The sequence below is a fragment of the Aspergillus ambiguus genome (genome assembly GCF_047715705.1).
Source record: "Aspergillus ambiguus strain CBS 117.58 unplaced genomic scaffold BDV59scaffold_2, whole genome shotgun sequence".
NCBI classification, from domain to species: Eukaryota; Fungi; Ascomycota; class Eurotiomycetes; order Eurotiales; family Aspergillaceae; genus Aspergillus; species Aspergillus ambiguus.
In genome coordinates this window covers 1,040,919-1,064,001 of record NW_027395515.1, presented here as the reverse complement: position 1 = coordinate 1,064,001, position 23,083 = coordinate 1,040,919, and the positions used below count along the sequence as shown (strand labels likewise).

General features: G+C 53.6%; 9 protein-coding genes across 9 annotated transcripts; 5 read left to right on the top strand and 4 right to left on the bottom strand.

Annotated features, from left to right (window-relative positions):
- Window positions 1–345: 345 nt before the first annotated feature.
- Window positions 346–2,193, bottom strand: BDV59DRAFT_198074 (asparagine--tRNA ligase SLM5; the record flags this gene model as incomplete). Its single annotated transcript, XM_073693076.1, has 3 exons — window positions 346–1,578; window positions 1,640–1,760; window positions 1,829–2,193. The coding sequence occupies 3 exons, from the start codon at window positions 2,191–2,193 to the stop codon at window positions 346–348; spliced, it is 1,719 nt and encodes a 572-aa protein (XP_073552569.1).
- Window positions 2,194–2,285: 92 nt separating this feature from the next.
- Window positions 2,286–5,082, bottom strand: BDV59DRAFT_49943 (uncharacterized protein). The gene is made up of 2 exons (XM_073696516.1): window positions 4,659–5,082; window positions 2,286–4,604 (listed from the first exon to the last, which is right to left on the bottom strand). The coding sequence occupies exons 1-2, from the start codon at window positions 4,854–4,856 to the stop codon at window positions 2,433–2,435; spliced, it is 2,370 nt and encodes a 789-aa protein (XP_073552568.1). The 5' UTR covers window positions 4,857–5,082; the 3' UTR covers window positions 2,286–2,432.
- A 147-nt stretch (window positions 5,083–5,229) lies between these two features.
- BDV59DRAFT_49935 (putative histone acetyltransferase (MysT1)) lies at window positions 5,230–6,608 on the top strand. The gene has a single exon (XM_073696515.1). It carries the CDS (start codon window positions 5,449–5,451, stop codon window positions 6,490–6,492), a length of 1,044 nt encoding a protein of 347 aa, XP_073552567.1. The 5' UTR covers window positions 5,230–5,448; the 3' UTR covers window positions 6,493–6,608.
- A 216-nt stretch (window positions 6,609–6,824) lies between these two features.
- Window positions 6,825–8,779, bottom strand: BDV59DRAFT_198071 (chaperonin-containing T-complex subunit CCT6; the record flags this gene model as incomplete). The annotated part of the gene is made up of 7 exons (XM_073693075.1): window positions 6,825–8,051; window positions 8,108–8,281; window positions 8,338–8,358; window positions 8,415–8,456; window positions 8,510–8,531; window positions 8,585–8,679; window positions 8,738–8,779. 7 exons carry the CDS (start codon window positions 8,777–8,779, stop codon window positions 6,825–6,827), a joined length of 1,623 nt encoding a protein of 540 aa, XP_073552566.1.
- Window positions 8,780–9,131: 352 nt separating this feature from the next.
- sik1 (snoRNP complex protein NOP56) lies at window positions 9,132–10,794 on the top strand (the record flags this gene model as incomplete). Its single annotated transcript, XM_073693074.1, has 3 exons — window positions 9,132–9,295; window positions 9,370–10,489; window positions 10,540–10,794. 3 exons carry the CDS (start codon window positions 9,132–9,134, stop codon window positions 10,792–10,794), a joined length of 1,539 nt encoding a protein of 512 aa, XP_073552565.1.
- Window positions 10,795–11,097: 303 nt separating this feature from the next.
- Window positions 11,098–12,270, top strand: BDV59DRAFT_168564 (uncharacterized protein). Its single transcript, XM_073688109.1, has one exon. The coding sequence runs from the start codon at window positions 11,311–11,313 to the stop codon at window positions 12,124–12,126; it is 816 nt and encodes a 271-aa protein (XP_073552564.1). The 5' UTR covers window positions 11,098–11,310; the 3' UTR covers window positions 12,127–12,270.
- On the bottom strand, window positions 12,122–13,138 carry BDV59DRAFT_168563 (COX20 family protein). Its single transcript, XM_073688108.1, has 2 exons — window positions 12,721–13,138; window positions 12,122–12,658 (listed from the first exon to the last, which is right to left on the bottom strand). The coding sequence occupies exons 1-2, from the start codon at window positions 13,055–13,057 to the stop codon at window positions 12,402–12,404; spliced, it is 594 nt and encodes a 197-aa protein (XP_073552563.1). The 5' UTR covers window positions 13,058–13,138; the 3' UTR covers window positions 12,122–12,401.
- A 7-nt stretch (window positions 13,139–13,145) lies between these two features.
- BDV59DRAFT_168561 (DNA polymerase epsilon catalytic subunit POL2) lies at window positions 13,146–20,362 on the top strand. The gene is made up of 3 exons (XM_073688107.1): window positions 13,146–14,029; window positions 14,088–14,227; window positions 14,278–20,362. The coding sequence occupies exons 1-3, from the start codon at window positions 13,422–13,424 to the stop codon at window positions 20,229–20,231; spliced, it is 6,702 nt and encodes a 2,233-aa protein (XP_073552562.1). The 5' UTR covers window positions 13,146–13,421; the 3' UTR covers window positions 20,232–20,362.
- A 497-nt stretch (window positions 20,363–20,859) lies between these two features.
- Window positions 20,860–22,158, top strand: pgxC (putative extracellular exo-polygalacturonase; the record flags this gene model as incomplete). The annotated part of the gene is made up of 1 exon (XM_073695210.1): window positions 20,860–22,158. One exon carries the CDS (start codon window positions 20,860–20,862, stop codon window positions 22,156–22,158), a length of 1,299 nt encoding a protein of 432 aa, XP_073552561.1.
- Between the last annotated feature and the right edge of the window lie 925 nt (window positions 22,159–23,083).

Here is a 23,083-nt window from a genome sequence, read left to right as displayed (position 1 = left end):
CGTGGAAACTCAACGGCGGCCATGGATTCGTCCTGTGTCCAGATCGCCCGGATCTGACAGCACACGACGGTTCATGTTAGCGGTTAACTTTCTGGATTCCCTGTTTGACTACACGCATTGCTCGACGCTTTTCCTCTCCACGACTCATGTACACGTATCTGGCAATTACTCAGTTAGGCAGGGAATTAGGGTTTCCTCGCCGCGGGATTTGAAGTCTGAACTTGACCCTTAAATCATAGTCATATCCCGACAGTCCGCGTACGTACAGACCCATCCGACAAGTAAAAAATGGTCCATAGTTTAGGTGATAATACACTCGATTATGTCATGTTATGTACAAAGCCGTCAGCAGTCCGCCCGGCCAAAGTATCGTGGGAACGACACCACATCCCTGACGCTCGACACGCCAGCCAGGAATCCCAAAAACCGGTCAAACCCAAGCCCAAACCCGCCGTGGGGCGCTGTCCCCCACCGACGGAGATCCGCGTACCACTGCAGATGGCCCAGGTCCTCCCCGGGCCGGAGATGGGGGTACAGGTTGGCAGGCGGCTCCGCGTCGGGCGCTGGGGTCTTGACGAGGCCGTGCTCGCGCATGTTCTGGATGAGGTTGGGGAGACGGTGCTCGCGCAGGGAGCCGCCGGCCACCTCGCTGACCTCGGGGAGCAGCAGGTCGAAGCACGCGACGGTCTCGGAGCCCGTCGCCATCGCCGACGCCGACGGGGCCATGTAGAACGGCTTGATCGCCCGCGGGTAGTCCGTGACGAACACCGGCCGCCCGCCGTGGACCTCCTCGACGAGGTACTTCTCGTGCTCCAGTTGCAGGCCGTCGGCCCAGCGCGGCTCGTACTCGAACGAGGCCCGCCCCGCGGCGACGGCGGCCTGGAGCGCGGCGATCGCGTCCGTGTAGGTCATGCGCGCCCAGGCCGGCCCATCCATCATGTCCTGCCAGCGCTGGCGGAGGCGGGCGGTCGTCGTCGTCGTCGTGGCCGGCTGCGTGGTCTCCTGCCCGGGCTCGCCGGAGCGCTTCGCGGAGAGCAGCTCCTGGCCGACGGGCGTGTCGTAGAGACGGCGGGTCAGGTCGCGGAGGAGGTACTCGACGAGCGCGGTGAGCGCGTCCAGGTCGTGCAGGAAGTTGACCTCGGCCTCGAGCATGTAGAACTCGCTGAGGTGGCGCGGCGTGTCGCTCTTCTCGGCCCGGAACATGGGCGACATCGTCCACACGTTCCCGAGCTCGGCCGCGTACGCCTCGAGATGCAGCTGCGACGACACCGTCAGGTACTTGGGCGCGCGGAAGAAATGCTCCCCGTCCTTGTCTGCGGCCGGCGCCGAGGCCTGCGCCGTCTCGCGCGGCACCACCGTGAAGGTCTCCCCTGCGCCTTCGCAGTCAGACGACGTGATGAGCGGCGGGTGCACCTGCACGAAGCCGCCGTTCGGCGCGGAGCGGAATACATTCCCTAGCTGGTAGAGGCATTCGGAGCGGAAGCGCGAGAGGAGGGAGTTGAACGGCGTGCGGAGGCGGAGGTGGGGGATTTGACGGAGGAATTCGGGGCTGTGGTACTTCTTCTGGATCGGATAGGTCTGTAATGGACGGGGGTGAGTGTGGTTCTTTCGTATAGTAGCAGGAGCAGCTGGGGGTCACCTCGGGGTCGGCCTCGCCGACGATTCTCACTTCTGTGGCCTGAAGCTCATGCGTCTGCTCCTTGCCGGGCGGACAGGCCTTCCAGATCCCGGATATCTCCACCGCCGTGCCGGTAGACAGTCTGATGTTGGAGTCAGTGTTCCGGGTTCTGCGTCGCGAGAGTGTAGAACTGATGTGGACGCGACATACTCGGCGGCCTGCGCGGGCTTCAGGAACGCCTGCAAGGGCTCCACAGTCGAGCCATCGGAGATCTCAGCAAATGCAAAGCGTTTTTGCTTTCGAACCGAGCGGACGAATCCGTTCAACTTGATCTCCTGGTCCTCGAGGCTACACGGGCCGTTGCGGCTTTGCTGGAGGACCTGGACGCAACGTAGCGGCGCGGGTCCGGCGCTGCGCGTGGCGGGGTTATGGTTCAGTCTGGCAACAGACGTAGCGAAGGTCCGCCGCCATGTTCGCATGGCTTGTAGAGAGGACGCCGGTCGGAGGGCGGAGGAAGGGGGTGGTGGTGGTCTGAAGAATATCGGAGAGCAGATGATGTCGGAAGAAGCGCGCATATTTTCGGCGCGGCCCGATGATTCAGCTCCGCCTACGGAGTATACGGCGTCCTCATATGTATTAACAATTCCCCGGCTACCTATGAATAGTTGTAGTCATGGTGTTACCAATATGATATAGCTGGATTTTGAATTCGTCACAGTCATCAAGAGTTATTAAATGGAAGCAGAGTCAGTCAGATACATATAACATAGACCACGCCGTGTCAAACAAATCCAACAAAATCGTCAAAGTCATGTCACCTCGAATCATCCTGCAGCTCATATGCCTTTCGCTCCTCTTCAATCATCTCGATCGCATCCGATACACTGCCATCCACTGCAGCTGCGTACACAGCGATCCTTTGAAGACCGCCTTCTTCGGCATCACCATATCCCAGACTTGCCAAGGTCGCAATACACTCGTCGATACTCTGTTGCCTTTGAGTAGGAGGCCGGGACACACCGTTGGAGGACTGAGAATGGTGGTCTTGATGATGGCCCGCATTCGAAGGTGCATGTGAGCCACACCTGTAGAGGGGAAGGGAGCGGTGCCGCCGAGCTAGACGGGGTTCGACAACATCACGGGGGTCAAGGGGAAATGAGCCGGGAAGGCTTCCTGGGGTTACGTCGTTCCTATTGTTGTCGCGATGCAGTTGAGCGGCTGACGAGGACGAACCAGCACGTTCGGACAAGAATCGAGTTTCTGGCTGAGAGAAAGGAGGAAAGCGCCGGCGTTCTGAGAACGCATCAAACCCCCGGCCGTTGGGCGGGTCGGGCGCGACAGGTTGCGGTGGTATGAAGTTCTCGGGCAGAAGGGAGGGGTAAAGTGCATTCAATCGCTGGGTGTCTGATTGTGACGAGCTCCCTGGATTGCTGTCGGCAGTTGTCTCTTCTAAAGTGTGGCGACTGTCGCTCACACACAGGTCTGCAACGGACAAGGGAGCCGCCCGGTGGCTGCGGGCATTTCCACGATCTTGTTCTGCAAAACCATGGTGTCGTCTTTCATGCGTCCCGTCAGGTGGCGTTAGATTCTGCGAAGGCATCCAGGGTTGAGGACCAAAGTGCTCCGTCACGGAACCTTGTTCGCAAAATTCGAGATTGATGGCATGACCATCGATATGGGTCCCTTGGAGAGCCTCCAGCGCGTCTCTTGCCTCTTTATCTGAGCCGAACTTTAGAAAACCGAAACCAGCATGTTGGCCGCCTGGATATCGTGACAGTTGGACAGCAGGCGCGAAGCCTTTGGAGCTAAAAACATGGTAGATCATCGCTTCGTGGACTCCAAAACCGACATTCCCAACGAAAAGAACATTGCTTATCGGGGTATGCTGCAGAGGCGAGCTGTGGACACCCACTGGCTGGGAGACTGGAGCCATAGGGGCAGGGGAATCAGGGATTCGGGGCGGATTATAACTCGAGCTAGGCTGCTCTGTACGGGGCCTATAAGGCAAGGGGAGGATATTATGAGAGATGTAGGCCCCTGCAAAAGGCTGTGCTTGGTGTTGAGGGACGGAGTTGTGAACCTGGGCATCACGATCTTGGGTAGGCATGGCCTGCCCGGATTCTGTACGCATTGATGGGATTTCGTGGGTTGGGACTGGTGTCGGTCGTGCGTTTGGCGAAAAGATAGGCGCAGAGGTATCGGTTGGAGGACCCCGGTTTTGTTCCCTCGAACAGCGCCGAATCTCAGATTCAAAGGCTTCAAACAGGCTCTGGCTCAAACCGCCTACCTCGGCTGCAAGATCGCGCAAACCAGACACAGCTTCACTCGTAGTAGGCAGACCGCCCTGGAAGATATTGGTTCCACTCCTGTTTGCTATGCCTCTGGCCTGGTTTTCTAGTGCGACCAAGGCCGACTGCGCGGAAACAAGCGGGTCGGAGAGAGTCTCTTGCAGCTGCCGTTCGAACTCGGGGAGCCGGGACACGACACCAGATCTCACGCCTTCCGCCACATCCGCGAAGGTGCGGATTGCACACCTAAGGCGATCCTCCTGGCTTTGAGCGCTATTCGAGCGAGGCGCTTCTTGCGTCTGCGGATCTGCTGTTGTTTGTTGCTCGTGGGCCCTATTCAGGTTTTCCGAGGCACGCCAGATGCTGGCCATCTGAGCTTCGAATGCAGTCAGGAGAGGTTCTGTCTCCCTGCTATCCGGAGCAGTGGCGGGGTTCTCCACATTTTCATGTTGGGAGCTGGGTTCTGGAGGCGTGTGATCCTGACGTTCCGTATTCGTAACGTGGGCTATTTGACCGATCTGCACGTCTGGTTTGTATTCATACTTCTTCCACAAGTCCGATACGGATTTTGAGCGTCGGATGTCGAAGATGTGTATGGGGTAGGACGGCGAGCTGGGGTCGGAGTAGTTTGAAGTGGGAAGGGAGGCGAGAGGGACGGGCTCTTCGAGACGCTGAGAGAGCTCGAAAGATGATCCGACCTGTTATTAAATATTAGATGAGTAAAACAGAAGGAGTTCGGTAAATGAGCTCACGGTGATTATTTCTCCGTCATCGTCATCCATGTATGTCAGGCGCGCGCGGGGATGGTCGGTTGCGAGGCTGTCATAATCCGAGGAAGAGATTTGAATGATTCCGCGACGACTCTGGGGATCAGAGGATGGATTTGCATTGTCCGAGGATGTGTGGGATGGAGGACCATGCAGGTCACTGATCTGGAATAGTTTCAACATGATGAAGGGCGAAGGAAAGGATGGAGAGGAAGAAGTAAGCGGAGATAACGTATGCGGATGAGATCAAGATAGAGGAGACGGACTAGGTGGTATGGGAGGTCATGAGAGTGAAGGAGGCTAAGACGAAGAGGAAGAAGAAGTAGTAGTAGTAGAGAGAGAAAAGAAGTAGAAGAGAAGAGATAGATGTTGGATGTGATACTGGATGTGAGACGGAGGAAAAGGAGATGGAGAGCAGGCAACAGGATAGAAGCAGCAGCAGCTTGTATGAGATGCGCGGGATTCCAGTGTGATTGGGCGGGTGCGGGTCAAGTGACCCACCCGATCATCATCACCTTCTCGACTGGGTGAACTGCCTCTTTGGGTACATCCAGCGACTTCACTTCTCCCCGTGGACTCTCTCTCCATTCTCCTTCGACTCCATATCCACCTGCAGAATGCGCTGATTGTCGATCCCCTCGCCTTATCGTCTCCCTTGCGCCGTCCCCTCCACGCCAATGGCCAGTCCCCTGTCCAAACATCCAACTCCCTCCTTTGGCCGGTCCTTTGAACTACTCCTCTCGTCTCCCACAGCCGTCTCGTCAATCATAGTCCAATGGAGCCTTCGTCCCACGCGAAATCTTCCGTTGAGCGCAACGTGAAACACGTCGTGCTAGGCGACCTTCTGTTCCAGACCTGGTACCAGTCCATCTACCCCGAAGATCTCGTTAGCAAGGATACCGACCGGTTGTATGTTTGTCGCTGGTGCTTCCGCTACTCGTGCGACGTCGAGGCCTACACGACACACCTCCGTCTCTGTCCACACCGCTCGACGCCGCCCGGCTCCAAAGTCTACGATCATGCCGGATACGCCGTGTGGGAACTAGACGGCGAAGACCACAAACTCTATGCGCAGAACCTCTCCCTCTTCGCCAAATTATTTCTCGACCACAAGTCCGTGTTCTTCGACGTCGCTTCCTTTCTCTACTACCTCCTCACCTTTACCGATCCCAACGACCCGGACAATTACCACATCCTCGGCTTCTTCTCGAAAGAAAAACTCTCGTGGGATGCGAACAACTTGGCTTGTATCCTCGTCTTTCCCCCGTACCAGCACAAACAACTGGGAAAGCTGTTAATGGGAGTCAGCTACAAGTTGAGTTCGTGGGAGCAGGATGCGGGCCTAATAGGAGGCCCCGAGAAGCCCCTGAGTGAAATGGGTCACAAGAGCTATAGTCGGTTCTGGGAGGAGCGAATAGCTCGATATCTCTTGCGACAGGGTGGGGGTGATGAACACACGGGGGCCCCCACGGAACAACAGAAACAGAAACGAACAAAGGACCCTCGCCGACGAGCGTCCCACGAGATCTTGACCGTCCAGGACATCGGGATGGCGACGGGAATGCTGACAGAGGATGTTATAACGGCCCTGAAAGGCATGGGAGCTGTGGAACCCGCGAGCCCTTCCAAAAGGCGCAAGACGACCCAGGATTCTGCGGGTGATGGCGAGACTGTGATTATACGCAAGTCGAACGTATTGGAATGGGCCAAGATCCACCGTATGGCCCTGCCGGATCCCGTCAGGGATGAGGGATTCTTGGGACAATGGGCCCCGAAGACCGGCGAGGAGAGTAGCCCCAGTGCTGAAGAGAGTGACTGAATCATGATGGGCAAGTGTAATGCCCTGAAGGATTATACCCCGGTGTAGTGTATCAATGTATATAGATTATGTTGGACGCTCGCATTGTATGACTAGGAATGGATAATGAATGATACCACACTCAGACTGAATTGCATGTGTTAATGACTGCCTCGCGTCTTCATACCGAAAGAACATCTGTACATCATCGTGGCCCTGGGTCGATTATGATTGCTCCGGTGGCTTTCTGCATATATTGAATACATTTAAAACGTAAACTGATTTTTAAGCTCGAATTCCGAACAGCTCTCCCCCGAGTCTTTACATAACGGTGTCTATTCATAGCAACATCATTACTCGTCCATACCACCAGGTCCGCCTTGCCTACCCATCTGCCGCGCCTTCAGAAGCTCGTCGCAGAGGAGGAGGTTAGAAGCGATACCCGTGCTGGAGGCAATGCAGTTCCGCAGGACACGGTAGGAGTCGAAAACACCCTCCTGCACGGGGTCCATCGGCTCACCCGTGGTGAGGTCCAAGCCAGCGATGTTGCCGTCCTTCAGCTCATCCTGCATAGCCGCCAGGGAGTCCTGAACATCATGGCCGGAGTTGGCGGCGAGAGTCTTGGGGATGATCAGAAGAGCATCCGCGAACGCTTCGAGACCGTACCGAGCCTTGCCCTTGACGGTCTTGGTGACCTTGTCTGACTTCAGGTGCTCCGCGCAGGCGACCTGGAACGCGCCAGCGCCCGGAATGACGCTCTGGTCGACAATGGTGTTGTACACGGAGCGCAGTCCGTCGCGAACGGCGTCCTTGACCTGGGCGATGGTGTGCTGGTTGGGACCCTTGATGAGGATGGTAACCGACTTGGGGTCCTTGACCTCCTCCACAAAGGTGAACTTCTCCTCGCCGAGCTGGTGCTCGTAAACCAGACCAGCCCACCCGAGCACATCCGGCGTCAAGTCTTCAACGCTGTTCTGAGCAATACCACCGCAAACCAGCTGGAGACGCTCCATGTTTCTCCGCTTGGCTCTGCGAAGAGCCAGGATTCCGTTCTTGGTGAGGACGTCCAAGCTCAAGGGGTCAATACCCTTCTGGTTGATGACAACAAATCCCTTCTTGGGGTCGGTGCCGCAGACGTGCTTCTTGAGTTCCACAATCTTCTGCAGCTTCGAATCCACGAACTTGCGCTCACTCTCCACCAGCTTATCCCTCTGCTCCGCGGTCGAATAGTAGAAACCAGAGTTGATCTCGGACTTTTCGTACTCCAGACTGACGTTCAGGGTCAGGATGAAGGCATTCTCGACCCGCTTAGGCATGTCGGGATGTCTGGCACCGTGGTCCAACGCGAGACCACGGATCAGTCGGGTGTCAGAGGATGTGCGGTGTTGCATGGTCATGATTTCGACCATGTGAAGATCCGGCTTGGCGGGGGCTCTGTGGATAGCGAGAACAGAATCGACGATATCAGGCGTAAGTTTCTCGGCGAGTGCACTGTTCAGTTTCGTGCTGAGCGACGTGCGGGCAACAGACAGGAGGAGTTCGCGGTCGATGGTGCGTTCGAGCTTGAACTGATCCAGGAACTGAGAGGGAGGGTCAGCGATTTGTCACGAAAAAAAAATTCCACCATCGTGCTAACCTTGAGAGTCTCGTTCTTCGCAATCTCGTAGCCATCCGTGACCACTCGGGGGTGGAGGCCTTCGCTGATGTGACGGTCTGCCTGCTTCAACAGTTCTCCCACCAACAAGACAACCGAAGTTGTTCCATCACCGGTGATATCATCCTGTGCCGTGGCGGCGCGAGCAATCATGACCTTTGAAGGTATTGTTAGGGGAGGTTGTTCGAGCGGGTCGAAGGAAGGAATCTTACGGCCGTGGGGTTTTGGATTTGCTATAGATGCAGTTAGCGATGATTTCCAGAGAATTCGGCGAGAGATCACCACGAACCATTTCCCGCAGGAGGACATTTCCATCCTTGGTCAACTTGATCTGTACGAGTTGGTTAGATGCCATCTTCTGCATGGAGGGGTCGTATCCCATACTCCGCCTGCACCGTCCACCAGCCTGAGATTGGTCAGCATTTAGAACAATCACCGTTCCAGAGAAACACCACTTACATCTTCAATGTCCCAGAGGGACCCAGGTTGGACTTCAACACATCCTGAAGACCCTCACCAGCGCTGATGTTCACCCTGAGGGCTTCCGCTCTCCGCTGGACAATGTTAGCCATGGCACTGAGGGGCTGCAATTTTCGGGAGAATTTCTCCTACCCTCGATTCGGCCTTGGGGTTGAGCAACTGCGTAGCCGACATGTCTGCAATACCAATCGACGACGAGAAGGAACAGAATAGGGGAGAATATCTGGGAGGAGGAGGAGGGGGAACAAACCTGGTGGTGTTTCCCGTCGAATGCGGTGAGCTCTGGTTTTGGCAAAAAGCCCACAGTCGGCGGTTCGCACTAGCGCCGCCGCGAAAAAAAAGAGCTCCAGCGGCTCGACTCTTCAACTCTGCCTTTCCCTTCACCTCCGTCGGTCCACGCCAATCCCCCTCCGTCGCAGTCTGTTGAGAATCCGGTAGAAGGATCCGTTGTCTTGTGTAGAAGATTTTTTTTTTCTGAATTTTTTTGTTCTTCTACCCCCGGGTTTGTCGCCAACTCGATTGCACCATGGCCGACTTCCTTTTCTTCGAAAGCCCTGTGGGCTACGCCCTCTTCAAAGTCGCTCTCCAGGGCGATAGCGTGGGAAATCGCTTGAAGGAAGTCCAAGAGAGTGTCAATGATCTTTCCAGGTTTGGAAAGATGGTCGATCTCGCCAGTTTCATGCCGTTTGAGTATGTATCTACATTTTCATTTTTTTTTTACCTTCCGTCCCAATCGGACTTGACCGGGGCTGACAAAATCCTAGAAACAACAAGCAGGCCTTGAGCGAAATCAACGATGTCTCGGAAGGTGTCGCTTCGGATACCTTGGTTTCTTTCCTCGAATTGAATCTGCCGAAACCCAACAAGAAGAAGAAGGTTGTTCTGGGCCTAATGGATAAGGCCTTGGCTGGTAGCATCAAGTCTGCCTTTGACTTTGTCGACTGTGAAACTGGTGACACCAGCGAGGTCGTCCAGGATATGCTCCGTGGAATCCGTCTCCATGCCACCAAGTTGTTGAAGCAGCTTCGCGAGGGCGATATGGACACCGCGCAGCTTGGTCTGGGTCATGCGTACTCCCGTGCCAAGGTCAAGTTCTCCGTCCAGCGTGATGACAACCACATCATCCAGGCTATCGCCATTCTCGACCAGCTTGACAAGGCCATCAACACCTTCTCCATGCGCGTCCGGGAGTGGTACTCGTGGCACTTCCCCGAACTCATCAAGATCGTGTCCGACAACCAACGCTACGCGCAGATTGCCCTGTTCGTCCAGGACAAGACCGAGCTGAACGATGACAAGCTGCATGATCTGGCCGCTCTCGTCGAGGACGATGAGGGTGTGGCCCAGAGTATTATTGATGCCGCCAAGCACAGTATGGGCCAGGAGATCTCCGAGACTGACATGGAGAACGTGATCGCCTTCGCTCAACGAGTCGTCAGCCTGACCAAGTACCGCAAGAACCTGCACACCTATCTCGTCTCCAAGATGAGCGTGGTTGCTCCCAACCTGGCGGCTCTGATCGGCGAGATCGTCGGTGCCCGTTTGATTTCGCACGCGGGTAGCTTGACCAACCTGTCCAAGTATCCCGCTTCGACGGTGCAGATCCTGGGTGCCGAGAAGGCCCTGTTCCGCGCGCTGAAGACCAAGGGGAACACCCCCAAGTACGGTCTCCTGTACCACTCGTCGTTCATCGGTCGTGCCGGCCCCAAGAACAAGGGCCGCATCTCACGTTTCCTCGCCAACAAGTGCTCCATTGCGTCTAGAATTGACAACTTCTCCGAGGAGCCCTCGACCAAGTTCGGTGAGGTCTTGAAGAACCAGGTTGAGGAGCGTCTGGAGTTCTACTCTACCGGTGTTGCGCCCACCAAGAATGAAGTCGCCATGGTAAGATTCTATAATGTTCGGTTGGTCTATAATGATGCTAACTCTGACAGAAAAACGCCATGGACGCTGTCCTGGCGGACATGGACATCGACGGCGAGGAGAGCGACGAGGAGATGCAGGAAGCCCCCGCTGCGGAGAGCAAGAAGGAGAAGAAGGACAAGAAAGAAAAGAAGGAGAAGAAGGAAAAGAAGGACAAGAAGGAAAAGAGCGAGAAGAAGGAGAAGAAGGGCGAGAAGGAGGAGAAGAAGAAGAAGCGGAAGCACGACAGCGATGCCGAGCCGTCCAAGAAGAAGAAGAAGGTTTAAAAGCACTGTGTCTTTTGGGACCGAAGGGCGTCAACAGTCGCGGCGTTGAAGGGTTTGATTTGTGTCAATTTTTCCTATATTTGTGCGTATACTTGCGCTTATTCGTTTTCGTTCACGATTTTGACGGGCTGGATATTTTGTGTAAATTACTGATTTTATGAGACGTCTGTCGTGTAATTGCTAAATTCTGTGGGGAGTGTAGTTGAAGTCGTAGGGAGGTTAGGTATATACTAGTAGTAGGAGTAGGGACGGTATATAGTATGTAAGGACCTCTGTGGTGGTGATCAGGAGGGAGGGGATCTTCGGAGACAGTGAATTCCCGCCTCTCTCAGCACCAACCAACTCAACCCCCTCCCTAGATGGCCATGGCCTCCTTCCTTCTCTTCCCCGCCGTCGATCGATCATGATCATGATGGCTTCAGTATACCATTTTCCCGACTGACTCCCAGCGGAAGAGAAGCGTCATCCCTCGCAGAATCCTCCTGAGATGCCCCCTCGTCCGTTTGCAACCCCGCGATGATGTCCACCCGTTTCCCACAAATGACCTCCAACTCTCCCAAGAGGAAACGAGAACCCTCGGAAGACTCAGACCGCATCGGCTCATTCCCTACTTCCCCCTCCACTAGCTCTTTGCTGAGTGTGCCTGAACTGAAACTCCGGGAGGACGCCGAGCTGGGTCGGTATAGTCCTCGTGCCGTTGTCGCTGGTCGCCTGGGGGAGCTAGCCATCCGTGGGGATCATCTTCCGGCTCCGCCAGTGTCTAATGATACCGCATTCACGCCCTCGGCGCAGACGAGATGTTGGTCTTATCCGGTTGCCCGGTCCTCCTCCATGTTTGAAAGAGATCCGACGAAACAGACCAGTCCTCCTGCGAGTGGACCGTCTGAATCTGCAGCTGACCGTCCTGCGCAACACCGCTCTTCACTCTCTACCCCAACCTCTGTGTCGCCTCACAAAACGCCGACACCAAGTCCTCGGAAGAAAAGGAACCCGCAGTCTCCATCGAAGCCCCCCTCTGGAAGGAAATCACCACCCCTCACTGACAGCGAGGTTGAGGATCCGCTTACCTGGCACGACTCCGAGATCACTGGCTACAACCCATCCGACCCAAACGATGATGGATATGGGATTAATGGGATCGGGTTTAAGCCCACTGCCGCAATGGCCTGGGCCAGGTCACAGAAACGGCAGAAACAGGTCGCCGACTGGAGGAGTCGCGAAGCCCGAGAGGCTCGCGAGAAACGCAGGGAAAGACGGGACGGCATGAGTCTGGATAGACTACACACGGTGCAAAAGGGCGCTATCCAGAAGAAGGTCAAGTTTGACGTCTGATCCCTCAACCGGACTGACTGGCGTTATTGGGATATCCTTACTCTATTTAGTCTTGCTTTTTCTTTCTTTCTTTCTTTCTTTCTTTTTTTGGCGTAACTGGAGCCTGAGCGATAGATGATGCACGATAGGGCATTTGACATGCGACCACGAAACACGCAACTTGAATCAAGCTGGAGTCCACCGAAACAGAACTATGTACTTTACATCCCACTTTGTGACATATACAAATGCTCAACCAACTCCATGACTCCGAGCAATGTGCAAAACCACCACCATTACCAGAACTTATAGTTCGCCAAGTTCGTCCAACTTTTCCGTTTCTTTTCTTCCTCTGCCCGGCGCGCGGCTTCCTCGGCCTTCTGTTCCTTCTCGCGTTGTTTCTTGATCTTCAACTCCTGCATCAACTCCACGGCCTGTTTCATGCCATCCAGTTCCTGTACTCGGCGTCGCTGGCAGAATTCATGTGCTGCCAGGGAAGTGAGCGCAAACGCGCCGACAGCCCAATTACAGGCCGTCCACATCGAACGCAGCCCTGCATAGAAATCGCGATGATCAGAAATTACCCACAATATCATTATTAACGTGTGTCGTTACCTCCCAGTACCCCTCTAATTCCACCGATACCGAAGCCAGCTCCGATTCCCAGTAGTAGAGAGTCCCGCGCGCAAGGTGCTTTGTAGAACGAAGTGACGTCCTTTAGAGACATGGACTTCATGGCCTCGGTGACTGTCACATCCTTTGAGCCCTTCCCCGAAGCGCCAGCGGGGGAAAGCATATTCACTGGCTCCTCCGGATTGCCGAATGCATCCCAGAGCTTGCCGACTTGCGTTTTGCCATGGTCGTGTCGGGGCGATGGTTTCGCCGACGGATCCTGAACATTCTCTTTGGTCTCAGCCGGAGAGGCAGCCGTTCCTCGCGAATTGTCCGACATCGTGTGTCTCCAGCTGTAGTTCGAAACCTGTGGAACAACTCCGCTATATCGCCAACCAGACACTTTGCGGGAAACATTCGGATTCCCCGGGGAATGTTTAATCCGAGCATAGTTGGGAGCTGACAAAAGCGGGTAGTTCCTCCGGGTCCGCGGGCAACGCGTATAGTGGAAAACGCGAAACGCGTCGGCGCCTCCCGCAGAGCCAAAATCGGGCAGGGACAGACACCAAGGCCTGGAATCCACCGTCTGGATCGCCAACTTCGCACTTTTACACTGTCTACGCTCTCCCTTCCATGTTCTACCTACTTCATTTCCGCCTCGAGTAATCTCTGCAAGCCCCCCGGCCGGTGGGCGCGTCGTCGCAATGCCTTCACGAAAGCCCTCCAAATATGGGAACAAGTTCCGATCCGGCGGAGCGTCGTTCAAGCCGAAGCGCACAAAGACCGTTGAGTTTTCGTCGCTACGATCAACAGAGACGACGTCCCAGGATGAGAAATTCGAAGCCATTCGACTGGCCAACAGCATTGATGAGGCGCTGGGATTCCCGCGCTTCGAGTCCGGCGAGAAGAGAGTCGGTTGGCTTATCAACATGCACAGCACCTCCGTCGAGGACCCGAACGTGCCTGGAGGCCGCGCCGGAGTGGATTACTATTTCTTGGATGACGATGGCGGAAGTTTCAAAGCGACGGTCGAATACGACCCTTATTTCCTCATTGCCGTGAAAAAGGGCCATGAAATGGAGGTCGAGGAATGGTGTCGCCGAATGTATGAGGGCCTTATCAAGAAGGTCTCTCGGGTGGAAAGGGAGGATCTCAAAATGCCGAACCATCTACTGGGACACCGACGAACTTTCCTCCAGCTCAATTTTGCGAACGTTGGCCATCTACTGGAAGTCCGGAAATCGCTACTTCCGCTGGCGGAGAAGAACAAGAAGAATGTGAATGTGATGGATACATATGTGGAGATCTCGAGGTTTGTTCTGGTCCAACCTGAAATGTCGTCTATCTTTGCCTGACTGACAATGCTTCAGCGCGAATGCCGGCTTTGATCTCTTTGATGATGAGTTAATTAATGAGTCACGATCTAATGGAAATATGCAAGCGAGTGATTTTATTATCGATATTCGAGAATACGACGTTCCTTACCACGTTAGAGTTGCGATTGACAAAGGTATGAGTTATTTGCCTCCGGATGGAACTGCTTGACTAACCTAGCCCTAGACATTCGCATAGGAAAATGGTATACCGTGGAGGCCAGACATGGCGTTATTTCATTGACTTGTTTAGAAGAGCGAGTCCAGCGACCTGATCCGGTCGTCCTCGCATTCGATATCGAGACGACGAAACTGCCGCTCAAATTCCCGGACTCCGTTATCGATCAGATTATGATGATTTCATATATGATCGACGGGCAAGGATTTCTGATCACAAACCGGGAGATCGTCTCCGAAGACATCAACGATTTCGAATACACGCCAAAGCCTGAATACACGGGGCCGTTCATGATTTTCAACGAGCCCGACGAAAGGGCTGTTTTGGAACGGTTCTTTCAACACATCAAAGAAGCAAAGCCGACTGTCATTGCCACATACAACGGTGACTTCTTCGATTGGCCGTTTGTCGAGGCTAGGGCAAGTGTCCTGGGTATTGACATGTACACCGAGATTGGCTTCCGGAAAAACAGCGAGGATATCTACCAGAGCGATCATTGCGTGCACATGGACTGCTACGCTTGGGTTAACCGAGACAGTTATCTCCCGCAAGGAAGTCGTGGCTTGAAGGCTGTCACTGTGGCCAAACTTGGATACGACCCGGACGAACTCGATCCTGAGTTGATGACTCCGTATGCCAGCGAACGCCCGCAGACGTTGGCCGAGTATTCCGTTTCCGATGCCGTCGCCACGTACTATCTGTACATGAAATATGTGCATCCTTTCATCTTCTCTCTCTGTACGATTGTGCCTTTAAATCCGGACGACACATTACGAAAGGGAACCGGAACGCTTTGTGAGATGCTTCTAATGGTGCAAGCCTATAAGGGCGAAATCATTCTGCCGAACAAGCACAAGGATCCTCCAGAGTCATTCTACGAGGGCCATCTGCTCGAATCAGAAACTTACGTTGGAGGACACGTCGAAAGTATTGAAGCTGGGGTCTTCCGAAGCGACATTCCTGTTACCTTCAAGGTAGACCCAACCGCCTTCGACGAGCTTATCCGAGACTTGGACGCTGCACTCAAGTTCAGTATCACAGTGGAAGAGAAAAAGTCCATGGACGATGTTGTCAACTACGATGAGGTCAAAGCACAGATCGAGAAACTCCTGGTTGATCTGCGGGATAACCCAAATAGAGATGAGAACCCCTTCATTTACCATTTGGACGTTGCCTCGATGTATCCGAACATCATGGTCACCAACCGGTTGCAGCCAGACTCTATGATCGAAGAGTCAAACTGTGCTGCTTGCGACTTCAACCGACCCGGGAAGAATTGCGATAGACGGCTGCCGTGGGCATGGAGAGGTGAATTCCTTCCTGCTAAGCGTGATGAGTATAATATGATCCGACAAGCTGTTGCAAACGAACGGTTTCCTGGAAGGACGAAAAACAGCCCAATGAGATCCTTTAGCGACATGAGTGCTGAGGAGCAGGCCGGTATCATCAAGAAGCGCCTGCAGGATTACAGCAAGAAGATCTACCACAAAATCCATGACAGTAAAACCATCGTGCGTGAGGCAATTATTTGTCAACGTGAGAACCCCTTCTACGTCGATACCGTGCGAAGCTTCCGAGACCGCCGTTATGATTTCAAGGGCCAGCAGAAGGTTTGGAAGGGCAAAACCGATTCACTCAAGGCTTCGGGCGCTTCAGCTAAGGAAATCGAGGAAGCGAAGAAGATGATCATCCTGTTCGATTCCATGCAGCTTGCCCATAAGGTCATTCTGAACAGTTTCTACGGTTATGTCATGAGAAAAGGATCTCGCTGGTACTCCCTGGAAATGGCTGGCGTGACATGTCTTACCGGTGCCCGAATTATCCAGATGGCTCGTGAGCTTGTCGAGCGTATCGGGCGACCGCTAGAGCTTGACACTGATGGTATTTGGTGTATGCTTCCTGGTACTTTCCCCGAAAACTTCTCCTTCACATTGAAAAACGGCAAAAAACTGGGTATCTCATATCCTTGTGTCATGTTGAATCACCTTGTCCATGGAAGTTATACGAACCACCAGTACCAGACCCTCATCGACAACAAAACCTTCCGGTACCGGACTGACAGCGAGAATTCCATTTTTTTCGAAGTCGACGGTCCATACAAAGCAATGATCCTGCCCACGTCCAAGGAAGAGGATAAGAACTTGAAGAAACGTTATGCTGTATTCAACCACGATGGATCTTTGGCGGAACTGAAAGGTTTTGAAGTCAAGCGCCGAGGTGAACTGAAGCTGATTAAGATCTTCCAAACTCAAATCTTCAAGTTCTTTCTGGAAGGTAACACGCTCGCAGAAACGTATGCTGCGGTGGCTCGGGTAGCAGACCGCTGGCTGGACGTCCTCTATGAGCATGGAACTACCCTAGCCGATGAGGAGCTCATTGAACTTATCTCGGAAAATAGGAGTATGACGAAGACACTCGAAGAGTACGGAAGTCAGAAATCCACGTCTATCACCACTGCGCGTCGTTTGGCAGAATTCTTGGGAGAGCAGATGGTTAAAGACAAGGGCCTGAACTGCAAATACATTATATCTGCCAAACCGAGAAACACGCCTGTCACTGAGCGAGCTATTCCTGTGGCCATTTTTTCTGCAGAAGAGAACGTCAAACGCTTTTTCCTGCGTAAATGGCTCAAGGACGACCCGGGTGATATGGATCCTCGATCGGTGATTGACTGGGATTACTACATGGAGCGATTGGGATCTGTGGTGCAGAAACTTATCACCATTCCGGCAGCCCTCCAGAAAATCAGAAATCCCGTCCCCAGAGTTGCCCATCCAGATTGGCTGCAGCGACGGATTAATACGAAGGACGATCGATTCAAGCAAACCAAAATGACCGACGTGTTCGTCAAAGCCGACAAGAACCCCCTTTCAGACATATCAACAAACATCCTTGATCATCGTGTTCAGCATATTGGCGATATGGATGAAGCACTTGCAAGTTCGACAGCGCCAGAAAAACCGAAGCCTTCTCCCAATAGCAAAACGTCACAGAAAAGAAAGCTTCCAGAAGGCCACACTAAGACATCTCTCGACCCATTTGCCAGTCTCCCGACAAAGATGCCATCAATGGCCGATGACTACGTGGGATTCTTGAAATACCAGAAACAAAAATGGAAAATCCAGAAGCAAGCGCGCATTCGCCGTCGTCAGCTTTTCGGAGAACGAGCCAACGCCTCTGGTGATTCGCTGAGCCACCTTTTCAGGAACCAAGCAGAACTGTTGTATATTAGCACCTGGCAGGTTCTACAGCTCGCTGAAACCTCCCGACCAGGTATCGTACGAGCATTCGTCTTGATTGATCGCAAAGTCCACACCCTTACTGTAAGGGTCCCGCGACAGATCTACGTGAATCTGAAACAGGACTCGCTCCCCGATGTCGACATACCTGATTGTGAGGTTGAGAAGGTCAACCATACTTTGCCCAACGGACACCCCTCTGTCCACTTGTTCAAGTTGACTCTGTCCGAGGATACCTACCTGCGCGAATCAGAGAAGATCGATATTCTTTTCCAGCATCCAAGCATCGAAGGTGTCTACGAGAAGAGTATTCCCCTGAATGTGCGGGCCATTCTGAAACTTGGAAGCATATGTACGTTTGATGAAGAGCAGCGTGGTGTCCTTGGCGAGGGTCTGGAGCGCGGGTTTGATCTCTCAACGCTGTGTCGGAACACGTCGCAACAGCCCTATCTCCTGGATGCCCCTCTGGCTTATCACTATCTGTATCATGTTGCCTCTGGTGATCGGCAAGTGTTTGCACTGTTCTCAACTACCAAGAACGAGGCTCATATTGTCATTCTGAACCGCACCCGGGACGTGCAGGGCCTTCCAAATGTCGACAAGATCTACTCGGAACTTCTCATGCGCAGGAATCAGAACATGGCCGAGGATCAAACTCAAAATGCATTTGAGTACCAAGAGAAGATCCATTTTAGGACGACTCAAGTGACGACGAGACGAAAGGCGTACCTGGAGGTTGGGGATCTGATCAAGAAGCTCAAAAGTGAGGAGAGTCTCCCTACGGTGATGGTCATTCAATCCCAACAAAGAAGCCGTTTGTGCCACGATATCCCCATCCTGAGGGAGTATCCGGTGCTTCCTGTAAAGCCCGAAGTCTCAGATATGGACCTCCCTCCTTTGGGCTGGCAATCCTTCGTCGCCCGACGACTCATCACGCATTACCTGTACCTTTCGTCTTGGATCCAACATCTGACCTTACTCGCGAGATACGGAGATGTGCCCCTCTGCAACCTTGAGAGTGATGACCCACGTTACCTTATCGACATTTCTTACGCTAGACGACTTCAACAGAACAATGTTGTGCTCTGGTGGTCATCTGGTCCTAGACCAGACCATGCTGGATACGAAAAAGACGATATTACAGGTCCTCTGGAGAAAGTTGGGATGCCTTCGGTGAACGTGCCTAGTGCCTACACCACTGTCTGTCTCGAGATAGAAGTGCGCAATCTCGCCATCAACACAATACTGACGTCTTCCATTATCAGTGAGATGGAAGGGAATGATAGTCTTTTGGCTTCGTCTGGATCATCCGCAGATGCAAGTGGGTCGGGTGTTCTTTACTCGGAGAAGGCATTTGCCTCTGCGAGCGCGGTGGTGCTGCGTGAGATGGTGAAGCATTGGTGGACCGAGGCATGCGAAGGGAACAGTATGGCTGACATCATGGTGCAACACTTGATCCGATGGGTTGAGAGCTCGTCGTCTTGCCTCTACGACCGCTCTCTACACCATTACGTTCGGATGTTGTCTAGAAAATCATTCCAGCGTCTCATGGCAGAGTTCAGACGTGTCGGATCGAACGTTGTCTTTGCGAGCTCGACACGCCTCTTGCTACAGACGACCAAGGCTGAAGTAGGAAATGCCTACGCATACAGCCAGTATGTTCTGAAATCTCTTCGTGCAAACCCGTCCTTCCATTTCATCGACCTTGAGATCAAAGAGTACTGGGATTACTTGGTCTGGTATGATGAGTACAATTACGGCGGCAAAGGGTGTCGAGAAGTGTCCGGATCAGACGACCAGGAACTCGAAACGGTCATGCACTGGCAGCTCAATCGCTTTCTTCCAAGACCCATGCAGGCTATTTTCAACGACTGGGTTGTGGAATATATTGAGCTGATGCACGGTCTGAAGCATCCAGAGTCGAACGACTCGTCCACACCTCGGATGACCCAGATCCCCATCAGTCGCCCGAACGACGAAGATAGCGAAGAAATATCGTCTGTCCTGGCGGAGAAGTTTTCGAAGCCCCTCAAGAAGCAAATCTCTGGTCTCATCCGTCGTCAACGCGAAGAAATGCTTCACCCGGAGCTTGCGTCGGATTATGCTTTCCCGGTCCTCCCAGGCGTCCTACCGGATGCTAAAAACGATAAGCGGAATCCTGTTCTGGAGCTTGTCAAGCTATTGATGCAAGTTCTGAGCCTGTCTAAGACGACCACTCTCGAGAGCCGACTTCTCCGTCGTGAGTTGTTGGCTATGTTTGAAGTGCGAGAGTTCAGCAAGGAGGGACGTTTCGAGAACTTGGCTGCCAGTGTTAAGCTCCCGGAGGTGACATGCGGCGCTTGTTGCTTGATCCGAGACCTGGATTTGTGTCGAGACGAAGATGTTCTCCCTGATCTGGACTCGGACCCGAATAAAGCAGTCACCAAGCCCTGGCGGTGCCCCTTCTGCCAGACCGAATATGACAGACTAGCGCAAGAAGAGCTGCTAATTGGACAGGTGCAAGGCCTTGTTGTTGGATGGCAGACTCAAGATCTAAAGTGCTCGAAGTGCGGAGGACTCAAGATTAGTGACTTCATGGAGCACTGCTCGTGCAGCGGCACTTGGATTGAGACGATGAACCGCGCCGACATTGAGAAACGACTACGAGTGCTGGAGAGTGTGGCCAAGTTCCATGGACTGAAGCTCCTGGAGAGTGTAGTCGAGGGGGTTCTGCAACAAGTGTGATGTGCTGATGGATGATAATGGGTTTTTGGATAGGGATATACTCATGGCGTTCGGTGGGGAGGAGAACTGTACTTTATGACTCTGGTTTTGATTTTACTTTTGCATCGTACATATATATCCATATCAGAATCGATACAAAGACCTTTTGTGTAGTGCTGAAGCAAATACCGCCTTATATATTACCTGGACCTCATTCAGCAAGGTGCTTCACTTAGCTTAATAGCGGAGCAACAAAATGTGCGCTATATATTCGGTCTGGTGAAATCATATGCCATCTCTTCCAGATATTCTCACCATATCGATAGACCCTACTCGATAAGAAGATAGACATCTACTTCATACCTTTGAAGACGACCAGTATTATTCCCATCAATCATGCCGGTTAAACTATATTTTGAAGCGCACTTATATCCGAACTACTACTACACTGGGGCGGATATGGAGATTGTCGCAGAATTTCTCCACCTATAGATCGATTATCCAGCATAATTTCTCCGAGTCCGCCAGTCAAGGTCTTGCCCTACGACTTAGCTTCAGAATCAAGCTCCATACTCGTTGCTTGGGGTTTAAGTACGCCCAGACCGGCTTTCAACGAGAAGAATGTCATCCTCAAGATACGTTTCTCACCATGCCGATCTCCCAACGTACCTTTCTGGCCCTACTGTTCCTACCCCTGTCCTTTGCCTGGGCTAGCTCCCACCGTAGCCATCGCTGCGTTGTCCCATCGTCCAACGGAACCCGCGATGATTCACCCGCGATAGCCAAAGCATTCGCACACTGTGCAACAGATGCCGTGATCGTCTTCCAGGAAGGCGTAGACTACAATGTCTTCCAGCCTATCAAAGCCACCAATCTGAGTAACGTGGAGATCCGCATGCACGGGAACCTGCATCTCCCGCAGAACATCACCGCTGTACAAGAAATCGTCCAGGCCGGCAATTCATACTGGTTCACGATCGAAGGCCCGCGCGTGGACTGGTCCGGCCCGGAGGACGTCAACCATGGCTGGATCAACTCGCACGGCCAGGCATGGTGGGATGCGAACCCGCCCAACAGCACAGGACTGGAGAACCGCCCTCATCTTCTCAGCTATACCACCAGCGACGCTTCCATCCAGTACCTGCGGTCTCGGAAGCCCATCGCGCATAATGTGCGCCTTCACGGGTCCGACATCGCCGTCACCCATGCCATCGTTGACGCCTACTCCACTGGCGGCTTCCCCTTCAACACGGACGGCTTCGACGTCGCCGGCACCAACATTCGCATCTCCGACAGCGTCATGTACAATGGCGACGATGCCATCGCCGTGGGCTCCGACTCGCATGACATCGTCTTCGAGCGGAACACCATCGGCTACCAGAGCCATGGAATGAGCATCGGCTCGCTGGGCAAGGACCCTTCAGACTTTGCGAACATCACCAACCTGCGCTTTGAGGATGTCACCGTCATCGATGCGCTGTACGCTGCGCGCTTCAAGTCCTGGACCGGCGGCCAGGGTCTCGTCAAGAACGTAACGTGGAAGAACATCCGCGTGTTCAACGTCACCTTCCCCATCTTCGTCACCCAGAGTTACTGGGATCAGGACTCGAGCCGGGGGGATGTCGATGAGAGCTCGTCCGTCATGATGGAGGACTTCACCTGGTCTGGCTTCGCCGGCTCTATCAACACCTACCAGCCAGGTGATGGCTCCTGTGCGTCGGATCCATGCTGGTACGATTCGGGGCTGCCTAACTTGCAACATACTGAGGCGATCGTTCTCGAGTGCAACACCGCTCAGTCGTGTAAGAACTTTGTCACGGAGAACATCATGCTGTACCCGCAGAGCATGGAGGCGCCGCGCGTGGTCTGCATGAATGCGACGGCGCAGCTGAATCCTCACTTGGGCTTCGACTGCCGGAATGGAACGTACATTCCTCAGTCGAAATAGTACACTTGTATTGAAATATTGCCCACTTGATACTGTGGACGGGGACCTACTTACGTCTTTGATCATCTGTGTGTATATTATGACAGTACTTCCAATATCGCCTCGATAGATAGTCTCATGGCCACAAATACACAATCATCGTCACTAGCTCATCACCTCACGCCTGGAAATAGCTCTGGCATTATCTCCAAGCGAGCGATGATTCCCTCGCACCTTCTTCCCCCAATCCCTTCACGCTCGCACTTCCATAACACATCCCATCTCATGCCTACTTCCTCTTCTCTCTTCTCTTCATCATCATCACCACCACCACATTCGTTTCCATCCAACATCCATACTATCCAAAGTCTTATCCACATCTCAACTCTTAGCATATTCAACTCCTACAGGAACTTCATCTTCTTCACAATGTGCTTCTCTGACTTGAGACGCAACTGCCACCTCAGGCGCCGGCGAGCTCCAGGCAATGCTGTCGCTAACCCTCTGATTCCTTTGCAGCCCATGCCACCCAACCCACCGCCACCTGCTCCTCCAGCTCCTCCAGCTCCTCCAGTTCCAGCTCCTGCTGCTGGTAACGCTGCACCACCGTATAATCCCACTGCACCACTTCCACCTCTACCGCCTGCAAACGCTGCAGCACCGGTTGTTAACGCTGTCGCGCCGGGTCCTGCTGCTCCTCCAGCCGGGACTGGTGGTAACGCTGCAACACCGGCTACTACTGCTGCTCCAGCTGCGGCTACTGCTACCGGTGCACCACCGGATTCCGTGGAGGCTCCACCATCAGATACTGATGAGGGCCCACCGCAGGCACTTAAATCGCCAGAACAATACTATGGCCCCGGGTACTACCAGGGTCCGATCCAAAGGGGACCTGGAGACCGCCCGCACTTGGAGTTCGTTCCTATAACGGGACCATATGCAGGTA